At 41.0% G+C, this 11,524-nt stretch overlaps 1 protein-coding gene and 1 pseudogene across 2 annotated transcripts in view; one reads left to right on the forward strand and one right to left on the reverse strand.

Annotated features, from left to right (window-relative positions):
- Positions 1 to 1,883: 1,883 nt before the first annotated feature.
- On the reverse strand, positions 1,884 to 1,978 carry LOC115872289 (annotated as a pseudogene).
- A 2,484-nt stretch (positions 1,979 to 4,462) lies between these two features.
- The window catches only part of NUP35 (nucleoporin 35), a 37,136-nt gene continuing 30,074 nt past the window's right edge, over positions 4,463 to 11,524 (forward strand). The window contains exons 1-2 of one of the 2 annotated variants that reach the window (XM_004701475.2): positions 4,463 to 4,549; positions 7,677 to 7,847. In XM_004701475.2, the coding sequence (XP_004701532.1) occupies positions 4,510 to 4,549; positions 7,677 to 7,847 (211 nt within the window). In that variant the 5' untranslated portion in view covers positions 4,463 to 4,509. Of the gene's footprint in view, positions 4,550 to 4,887; positions 5,001 to 7,676; positions 7,848 to 11,524 lie in introns of those variants that run through there. The other variant, XM_045296178.1, reaches the window with a different exon arrangement.

Genomic DNA, 11,524 nt, shown 5'->3' on the forward strand with positions numbered 1-11,524 from the left:
TTTATCCAGCCTATCTTATCTAGATAGACTTGCAGAGATAATATGCACAAAAAAAAGCCAGAGCAAAACAAAGCAACAAAAGAAAACAAAACAACAACAAAAAAACAATGACAAAAGAAATGAAAAGCCTGTAAATAGTTCAAGGTCTGTTTGTTGACCTTTAGGAGTGTTTTCAGTTCGAGTCTAATAGGGTGTCCAGGTAGTATGGCAGGGGCCAGATCAAATCCAGGGATACATATTGTAGCCAACTAAAAATGAGGGGGTTTAAAAGAAAAAGAAGCAAAAAAGAAATGCGTAATGAGGGAGCTGGGCACTAAACCACCCAAGGGGAGGGTATTGTTTTTATCTCCAAATGGAAAGAGGGACCAGACTTCAACCCAGTGCTCCCAGATGTGAATGCACATACCTGTGGGGGATAGGCACAACTAATCGCAGGTTTGATAGGCGCAAATGTATGGTTAAAATGTATAAAGATTATAGTAAAGTCATGGAGAATAGGGAGATGGGAGAGAGAGAGTAACAAAGACATTTCATGGTAGCATGCTCACTTCCTGGACGGCCATGATCTCAACAGCCAGGTCTGTGCACAGTGAGGGCAAGAGAGAGATATTTATCACTAACCAAGGCTTATATATCATTTGGGGGACGTACATGTCCCCTAATTACTGGTAAAGATATACGTAACAGAAAGGGGTTGTACTATAGGCATACATATCATAAGAAAAGGATGTATAATAGGCATTAAGTGTAACAGGAAGGGGATGAGCTAGGGGGGTACACATAATAGGAAGGGGAGGGACTAGGTATACATGTGACAAGGGCAGGCCCTAGACTCTATATGGCAGCCTAACCTTGGTTACCCTTGAGTGGGCTTGACCTCCCTGGGCTCTCCTTCAGGGAAACAATCTACTACTATCCTTATCAGAAGGGAGTGGGCCCTATTTTGTGTGGGACAGACTAGTATGATTGCTCTAGATAACAGATAACCCTTAGAGTTTGTAGAGACCTACTTTTGTTGACTTCCAAGTGTATAGTCATTTACCATGTGTAGCAAGCAGCTAGATTTTGCATATATTTGGGGGATGACTTGGAAGAAATCTTTCTGTATCCCACACATACTGGAATGAAGCAGGGAACCTGAGGGGGCTGGTCCCAATCCCAACTATGTGGACAGCCACCACTCCCCCCAGAAGAATTTACTTCAGAGGACAGCACTGAAGCTACAGCTTAGGGAGAGGGGCATGTCTGATCAGAGCACACAGGAGCAAATGAGGGGGAGGGAGAGAGAGTGGAACACATCCTGGCCCACCAAGCCTTGAGGATGATATCCCCGCTCAGAGCAGCCAATGCACAGAGAGGACCATATGGCCAGCCCCACTATGAGACACGACATCTCATAGCCCTACTGGGGAAAACACTGGAGACACAGTGTGGGAATTGTAGCCATTCTGACCCTATCATACTGAGGCAAAACACTAAGGACGTGCAATAGAACAGCAAGTGGCACAGACAAGGAAGTCCTGAGGGAGGACCTCTCTGAGTTCTATGTGACATCACAATCTATGCTATTTACCCATCCAAGCTGTACAAGCGGTCAAAGGCTAGGATGATGGAGTGGGAGTCTTAAGACGATTTTCACCCTCTTTCCAATGATGACAAAAATCCATCCTGTTACTAAAGTCTCCCTGAAGGTGGCTCTCTTTTTCTTCTTCAATTTACTCTTTGTACTTTGTAGAACAGACTGAGACGGTGGACTTTAGGGAGAAAGATGCTGAGTTTATATTTAAGTTGATGAATGTTCAATATATATGACATAAGCAGTTTTACTTTGGCTCTATCAAATTTATTGAAAATGGATACATTTAGAGATTTCGCATAGTTTTATAAACATGGAACACTTCACAAATGTGTTTCCTCGTGCAGGGGCCATGCTAATCTCTGTATTGTTGCAATTTTGGTATACATGCTGCCAAAACATGCATGAGATTTCACATTTGACCTTTTAAAAAATTGTTTTGAATGTAGAAGAAAGTCAAAGGTATATAGTACAAAGCAATCAGTTTTCAGGTTGGGGCTCCTGTAACCTTAGGTAGTCCAACCAAATACTTCACTTTTGGGTATGTGTGAGATAGGGAGAGGGTAGATTAGGAGGCAAGACCCCTGAGGTGGTGGGCTTTCAATTCATCAATCCAGTTAACAATCATTGTATTAAATATTTGCACAGTACTATGGAGAAAATATTTTCCACCTAAATTTGAAAACACTGGCTTTTAAAGACAACACTTTGATGGACTCTTTTGTTCCCGAGAGGCCCATTGAGGGAGCCATGAATTCTGAATAGAAATATGGAATGTCTTCCATTTTGTTTAATATGTATTTTATAAAGCGTGCTTAGGATAGGAAAGCAGATGCTACAATTAAAATAATAGAATTTATGTAAAGAAGAATTCAGTGACTGCAATATTTCTAAAGACTTAATTATAAATAGAAAAATGTAACAATTCTCTATAAATATGCTTCTCATTAAAGATAATTCAAGTTACAGAAATTTCCCTTAACAACAAAATAAACAAAGAACCAAAAAATTTAAATTCCATACACTTCATTTGATAAATATAATTATTTCAATGTTTCTAGAAATCACAATGTTTAATTGAATTAGTGTGATAATTTAAGATCTAAAAAATTTGTATACATACAAAATTATATCATGCATGTCAGATGACTCTTCATTCAATTATTTAGAGCTTGTCATTGATTTGTCAACATAAATTTATTAAAAAGTGATAGAAAAGAAAAAGTTAAGGCCCAAGAAATACTTAATACCCAAGAAAATACTTAAAGTATTTTAGAACAAAAGGGTTGCAATGATCACGTCAGGTATTCCAGACGGATATGATTGACTAACACTAATATTTAAGATGAGAAACAAACAGGACAGTGTGACATCAAGAAAAACAGAGAAATTTGTTTATTTACTTAAAAAATTTTTTTTTTAGGAAGAGAGCGTCAAATTTTTTGAATACTCCAGCTGGGAAGATGACAGGCTTAATTTTGGCAATTACGAGAAAAACAGTTGAGGTTTGTAATTTCATTACCAAGAAGGATTTACACACGTTTCAGGGTGTAATACATTAAAAAGCAAATAGGATTGGGTGGGCTTAGCAAAACGAATTACCTTCTAAAACCTGTGGTTCTTCTTTTGAAATGTTGAAAAAAAGATGTGAGAAATTTGGGCATGATAGCTAGGAGGAATAGGATCTAGAGAAGGTTTTAAGACAGGGCAGAGCTGGCATCTGTGGATCACGATAGGCAAGTCAGGTGGAAGGGCATAAGCTGGAAGTCAGGTGAAGAACATGACTTACTTTCTGAAAAGAAAGCAACAGCTTTTAAGGTGAAAAAACAAAACAAACCTGAATATCATCTGGAGGTGACCAGACGTCCCGCTTTGGGCAGGACACTCCCGATTTTTAACAATGTTTCCCGCGTCCCGCAGCGTTTTAAAAAGTCCCGATTTTTGGAAAGAATGCACAACAAGCTAGGGTATACGGTTTTCGGCTGCCATGTGGCTATTTCGCCAGGATATGAGTTTTATCAATGGTGTCCCACTTTACCAATGATAACATCTGGTCACCTATAATTGGAAGGTCTTTTGTACACTAACTTACAAACCAATCGTAGAACTCCCTCTCCCAGTCCATGTTTCCTGCGAACAGTCTGAAGGAAATGTTTCTAGCCTATTTTTCATTTACACAATCCTATCCACCTCTGCCTGCCTGGTGGCAGCTGGTGTTTTCAAGGTCAGTAGTTTGAATTCACCAGTCGCCTGGCAGGGGACAAACGAAGCAGTCTGCACCCATAAACACTCAGTCCCAATCCCCCAAGGAACCATACTCCTGGCAAAAACACCACCCAATGAATCGGCATGTCATTGAGAACTCCCTGCCAATAGCTAGAAACGGCTCTAGCTGGGGGACACTGTGAACTATGCAAAAAATCCATCAGGCCGTTTCAAGGTAAACAGAGAGGGAGAATGAGACGGTCAATTCAATGGAGTTTTATTGACAACTCATAGCTGATAGCACTTTATCTCTAAACCTTGCCCAGCCTTCTTTGCATGCGAGGTTTACTGAAGCCTGTAGAAGGGGCTAAGTTTAAAATCCATACCACCGTAGCTGATTCCACTAGGGACTGAGCTGCTGCTTCTTCAGAAGTGCTAATTAAGCAGACTGCCAGGTTTTAGGACAGCCTTAGAACGCGGTGTTCGTATCCCTCCTTAATCGTGTCACGCTCCTGCAGGGGCCACTACCCACCCGGGGAAACCCTGCCCTCCGCCACACGCATGCTTCGCCCAAACAGCCGCCAGGGTCTAACCTGGCGACCACGCCCACAGCCGAGAGCGCATGTCCGGAAGTTGCGCTCCCCATAAGGGCCCGCCCCGGCCCGTGAGGCGTTTCCGCCATTTTTGAAAATCGGGACCGTTCCGGGCCCGGTGTAATTGCCGCCGGAATGGCAGCCTTTGCCGTGGAGCCCCAGGCGCCCACAGTAGGTGAGTGAAACTTCCCTGGCTCGCGCCGCGGACTTCGGGCCTGGCTCCTTGCTGGCCTCGGGGCCGGAGGGAGAGCCTCTCGGTCCCCAGCTTCCCCGTCCGCGCCCTACCTGCAGCCGCCGGCGGGGAGCACCCCGGGAAACAGCTGTCGGGGTGACGCTGCGGGCTCGCTCCCGCGCGCCGGCAGCCCGGCCGGCCTTGGGGCGCGTGGCGCCCCGCACCGGCGCCGCGCCTCGGGCTTCCGGGGAGCGGCGGTGAAAGGTGCTGACCCCGCACACGTGGGTGGGCGGCGCCCGGGATGCGAGGTGACAGGCGGCCGCTTCTGTGTGGGTCCCCTGTGGACTTTCCAGTGCCTGGTGTGATTTCCCTCCTTCACCTGTTGAAAGGGAGGGTTCCTCTGGGCTTGCTGCTCCTCATGAAACCTTGAACCGCGAGACGTTTGGCCAACCAGGTGATGGTGACGGCTCGCTAGCGGGCCCCGCGTCGCGGTGCTGCAGTCAGTCTGTTCCTGTGACCGCGCGCTGTGCGAATTTCCGATCCATCCACACGGTGCACTGCGCGCTTTTGTGGACTGTTTCGTCGTGGGGAAGCACGCTTACGGCCCCTGAGTTGTGTGACTTGTGAGACCTGTTTAAAAATTTAGAACAGAAAATAGACCGTCGGTGTCACTGAGACGTAACGGGAACAATGAGTTTGGAAAAGCGCAATTCGTATCTTGTCGAATGAGGCTTACTGAAGCTAAACTGCTTTGTATTAGTCCCATAAGAAACAAAGTGCATGTCAATAATACAGATTTTGTGCTACATTTTAATTTTTCTAAGTATTTTTTAAAAATATATTTGAAAGATCAGAAAACTGTTCCTATCCAGTTACTATTATTGTTGGTTAAGAAATATTTTGGCATGCCTATTTGCTGGAGAAGGGGAGCCCTGGTGGTGTAATGGTTACGCTTTGGGCTGCGATCCCCGAGGGTCGCAGTTCGCAACCGCCAGCCAGGGCTTTCTACTCCAGTAAACGCAGGAGGGCAGTTCCACCCTGTCGTGTAGGGTCGCTGTGAATCGACAGCGACGCGATGACAGTGAGTTTGGTTTTGGAGTTTATTTTCTGTGATTACAAATGTCAATGAAACCTGCCACCTCCCCTTGTGTACAGTCTGAGTAGAAATCGGACATAGCTGATTTTAATACATACTGCCGCTGTTCCAGGCAAGGAATACACTTTTCCCCACTTCCTACTGGTATACTAAAGTCAACTGTTGTCTTTTAGTTTTAGCTCTGCACCAAATTGTTAACCGAGTTACAGTATCTATCATTTAGGAACATTCTATCTTGTGAGGTAGAGTAAGTCTAAGCCATGGAGGATTCTTACAAATTATGTAAACTTTCTCTTATGGGGGATTCAGCCATGAGGGGTGGTTAATGACAACTTGTCCTTTGATCGTTGGCACTTTCTGTTGTGTCTCAGTATAATATTTATCCAGGTACATCAGAACTTTTCCTGAGAGAGAAGAGAGAGACAGACAGACACCCCCCTTTGAGAGGATGGAGGAGGGAAACGAATAGCTCCACTGACATAAAACTGAGTTGTTGCTTTTTGTTTTTTCCAAAACTGAGTTTTTATTACTGTGGTTAAAAAATCCTATCAGAGTTTTTTAAAAAGCCTGAGTATCAACTAGAAGTTACTTTTGCTTCTTTGGAAATAGGAATGGTAACTTACGCACTATCATTTAAAACTAATTATAGTTTTCCAAACTATACTTCAGTATTTGCGTATTTTTTTCCATGATTTGCTCTTCTTTTTTTCTTTCATATACTTTCACTGAAATGCCGAAGTGTACAATGAGAGATAAGAAAGAAAAAAATGATTGGAAGCTTTTGGATAGCTAGAAGCAAATGTTTAAGGTTTAGACGTTAAAGAATAGTTTATAAGGAATATGGGACTTCACGAAGTAAATGAAAAAATGTATCAAATATAGTGAATTTTTCTATAAACTATTTGAAATTCCAAAACACCTGACCTTTCTGCATTCCCCAAATCTCATACAAGCCTTTCACTGTTGAAAAGCTACATTTTCATAAGCAATAATTGCAAATTCTACATATATAACTTTATATATTAGGTACAAAGTCAAATGCGTTCTTTCTTAGCTATCTTAGTATAATTACAGCTGAGTGTAATCATTTTGTTGAGAGAACTTGGATCCAAGTCTTTGACTCTGGATCCTACATTTTCTTTACTGTGCTATTTTGTACTGAAATTAAAATTAGAGTTTCTTCATAGTTAGAGTTGGGACATTAATATGTAAGGAGCCCTGGTAGTGTAGTGCTTACTTGATTGGTTGCTAAGTGCAAGCCAGCAGTTTGAAACCATCAGCCACTTCATGGGAGAAAGATGAGGCTTTCTCCTCCATAAAGATCTACAGCCCCAGAGACCCACAGAGGCGGTGATAGTCTTGCCTGTGGGGTCACTATGAATCTGAATCCACTTGATGGCAGTGAGTTTGGTTATTTGGTTTTACTTAATTCTTAAAATTAATTTTGAATAACTATGGGTTATCAGTTCTCTTTTAAAATTAATTTTATATTAGGAAGTCTTTTATTTATTCCTAACTCTTAAAAATTATTTTTAAGAAGGCTAAAATTAGCCTTTCTAATGTTTCTGATTTAAGATACTATGTTATGATTAATGCTCTAGTTCTTTAATCTGTGTATGTATGATTACACCTTTATCACAAAATAATGGTTTAATGCTCTTGAATCTGATTGCTGATAAGATTTTGTGTACTCCATCTGTCATAAGAGAAGGTGACCTGGAAATGGAAAATTCTGATTATATTAGATGTTTTTAAGAAAAAGTCATTAAATATTTTTAAAATTTAAAAGTAAGCTTTGGTTCTGAAATTTGTGACATAAAGTACACAGAATAACTGTCACATGTTACTACTATTGCTAATACACAATAACATCTTACATTTTTATTACTTTAAAATTGTAGATTCAAGTATGGTTTTGTAATACTTAACAATTTTGATTTAATTCCCCCCAAATTATGCTCATTTGTTGCATTTTTTGGTTGCTAATATAATAGAAATGTCCTTAATTATTTTTAATATTTTGGATTCTTTTAGGATCTGAACCAATGATGCTCGGTTCACCTGCCTCTCCAAAGCCAGGGGTCAACGCCCAGTTTTTACCTGGATTTTTAATGGGGGATTTGCCAGCTCCAGTGACTCCGCAGTCTCGGTCAATCAGTGGTCCGTCAGTAGGAGTGATGGAAATGAGATCACCTTTACTGGCAGGTAGGTAAAGTGCTGAAAATAGTTTTATAGTAATGCTAATAGAAGTATACAAGATTAGAAAGGTGTAACATTCACCTTTATCAAAACATTAAAGCAAAGTCAGAACCTTGATTTTAAGTTACGACTTTGGTTATAGAGATGTGTGGATTAAAAGCCACTCTGATTCCAAGAACCACTTGTGAAAATTATGTGTACTGAATTTTACCTAATCTAAGATGCCATTGATTGCAAGGTTCACCATGATTTTATGTCCCGATGGCACTGTGGTTAGGCATTGGACTGCTAACGGTAAGGCCGCTGTTGTAAATCCACCAGCTGCTCCTTGGGAGAAAGATGAGGCTCTCTGCCCCTGTAAAGATTTATAGTTTCAGGGTCACCATGAGTTGGCATTGACATCCTACTATGCATTGAATGACTGTGTTTAGTGTTTAAGGAGTGAAAACACTAAATATGACAGTGCTAAGATGCCATTGTTTCTAAAGTATTTCCATTTCAGAGATGTTAGAAGTGTTTGGGAGGGATTGCCTTTTAGAAATGGTGAAATATGATCCTTTAACGCCAACTAACTTTAAATTTCAAATAAGAAAAGCAAATATCGTGTCAAAAGTGTGATTTTAGAATTTAGAGATAGAACTCTGCTTTCTAGCCTTAGTGTCACACACAATGTGTTTAGTGAAGTAACTTAGTCTGTCGAGTATGGAAAGCATACTGGTGTTTTCAGTGGTCAAGACAAAATATTGTTACCTAAGTGCAACATGTATCAATTACAGGACTTCGTTATCAAAGAAGTACTACGACTAGGACTAGTGAAAATAACCTACACCATAGTTGAATTCCAATTGTAAACTAGTATCATTTTCATAGTGGCAACCCTTCTTACTGTAATTGCTTTTGAGTATTATTTGGTTTAAAGTGCTTTGTTAGTATTTTTAAAGGATTAACCAGGAAGAAATTATCAAATATATTTGAGGTTTTTCACTTGAGAACCTTATTTCCTAGAGCAGCTGGTTTTATATTCCACTCATTATTTCATGATTATAGCTAATATTTATTGAACCTTTTATCAGACTGGCAGTATAGTAAGCATTTTACATGTTATTTTCACTTTCTTTTTCTAATTGTTTTAACAAAATCAAACCAATTGCCATTGACTTGATGCTAACTTTTGGTGACCCTGGCCGAGTGGTAGAGTGGGTTATATGTTGGGCTGCTAACTGCAAGGTCAGCAGTTCAAAACCACCATCTGCTCTGATGCCGCAGTTTCTTGAGCAGAGAGAATAAACATGGAACTAAACAGACACACACACACACAGACAATACAGGACTGCGGCACAAAATAGACACAGACAGAGACGGTACAAACTGCAGCCCTGACAGCCCACGGTGCTTTATTTTTAAGTACCAAATACTGGCAGTGTTCCCAGATCAGTTTGCTATTCCCACACTTGAATTTCTCATAGCCTTGAGCGTGAGTTCTGTATCACAGCCTGTACCGCTTTTGATTTACTTTCTACCAGGGAAACACTGTTTGCAGCTGCCCCCCCCCCATTCCTTCCCGTTTGCAGTAAGGAAGCAGTTTATGAGAACCAGCTAGGACAGACGTTTGTGCACTGTCCTAGACAGATACATGACACGAGACACAGTGCCCCTCTCATGACTCCTTCATATCCCCCTTTTACATTTTATTTTGATCTCTAATATGTTGAAACACTGCCATAACATCATGCTGTTTTTGCATAATCATTCGTCTTTGGTTTTGCCGTCAGAAGACTAAAAAGGCGAACAACAATATAATGATTAATAGAATAACACTACCAATGTTAAAGATAATAAAGCTTTTGCTTGTTCCAAAGGGTTAATAGAAGACAGTCTCTTAGAAATTCCCTTAAAAATTTCAGTACCAGTAAGTTTGGGTAATTGTCTACTGAAAGTTTCACCAATTTGATATTCCAATAATTGAATTTCTAAAGATACATTTTTATGTCCAATTAATAAATTTCTAAGTTTTTTCCAATCCTTACTAACGTTATACAGAACAGGAGTAATACAAAAATAAGAGGTGTTCCAATCACATTGAAGCATATCTGATCTCCCATCCACAACACTGTTTGTTGTAAGTTGGTGATGTCTTCAGCTATCTGAGCATCAATGTCATTTTGTTGTTGCCATAACAGTTTCATTGCCAGTTCCTTTCAAAGAACCATTATGTATGCACCATCTTAAAGGTATTTTAGAAAATTTATAATAAAGTCTCCATGAGGGCTCCAGTCTACTATTTTAAAGTCTGTATGATTTAACAATATCTTAAGCCGTTCTCCTCGACAAGGAGTCCATACCAAATGTTGCATTCCGGGTTGTATATTAGGGAGTGGGCAAATAGATAACAGGGTAGGAGTGACCTCGGAGATCTTACCGACCTTCCCTCTAAAGCCTCTTGCAGAAACAAACTTCACTCCCCACACCTCATGTGGATAAGACAAACAATGAGAACCATATCCTAGGCAAATAGGGAATCCCCTCACCCCTAAGCTATAATTATTAATATGCCTGCCTTCCTCTTCAGCAAAAGGGAAGGGGAGTTTTCCATAAGGCCCGGGCATCCAATCGTGCCATTAGTAAATACAGGTATTTCAGAATCACCCCAAGAAACGACTTGAAGCAAAGGGGATTTAGGAATGTAGGCCCAATAAATAAATGAAGAACTGTGAACCATCCCCACCTGACAGCTGATTACAGCTAGCATTGCCAAAAACATGGTGTTAGGATTGCAAAGCTGACGTGCTTGTTCCACCACCTTCTCTGCTTCTTGGGTTAGCTTCTTTAATTGTCCCCATGTAGGAAGATCAGCCTCTTCATTGCAACCAAGAAGGTGCGCTGACTGTTGATAGCTCTTGAAACGCTTGCAGGAACTCCTCCTGAGTGCGAGACCTCTTAGCCATCTCTCCGTTTCAGAGGTCGGGTTGGCAACCACTCGGCTTCGGAAATTGTGGAAATAGAGCAAACCCTTGACCCCATTGTAAAATCTCTCCTTCTATGATTCTATAAAATATTGGTCCAGGAGGGGAACACTTTCTTTTAGGCTTAGAAAAATGAGATAGGGCTGCAGAGTCCTCTAGCACTTGCCACTGATTTTAGCAGACAGAGCGCTTTCCACTGACTATAGCACTAGCTATAGCTCCTGCAAACAACTCAGCCTGATATGCAGCTCCGCTGATCCCTGCACAAGCTTGATATGGGAAAAGCGATTATTCCTGGATCGCGAGGCGCCTTGTCCTTATCATGAATGGTATCTAGTCCTGAGGGTAAAGAAAAATCTTCCTCCTCCTCCCCATGATTCAGCCTTGCGAAAGTGAAAGTAGCTCTGGGCAATGGAGCAGCTGCAGGACTGGTAGTCAAATGGCATTTAAGCATTTGTTTTAGCAATCCTATAAGTTCCTGAACATCATTTCCTTCTATCACATCATCTCATTCTTTCTTTGCTAATTCTGGACCTAATTCCTCCTCAGCTACTTCTGCATACATCTCTTCCTCCCTTTGAATTCCATTCTCTTTCTTTTTTTTTCACTTTTAAAACTGTGCGAATCTGTTTTTTTTTGTTTGTTTGTTTGTTTGTTTTTAACATTTTATTAGGGGCTCATACAACTGTTATCCCAATCCATACACACATCAATTGTGTA

The sequence above is a fragment of the Echinops telfairi genome, unplaced genomic scaffold (assembly GCF_000313985.2).
Source record: "Echinops telfairi isolate 266 unplaced genomic scaffold, ASM31398v2 ScPeMD7_3;HRSCAF=10, whole genome shotgun sequence".
NCBI classification, from domain to species: domain Eukaryota; kingdom Metazoa; phylum Chordata; class Mammalia; order Afrosoricida; family Tenrecidae; genus Echinops; species Echinops telfairi.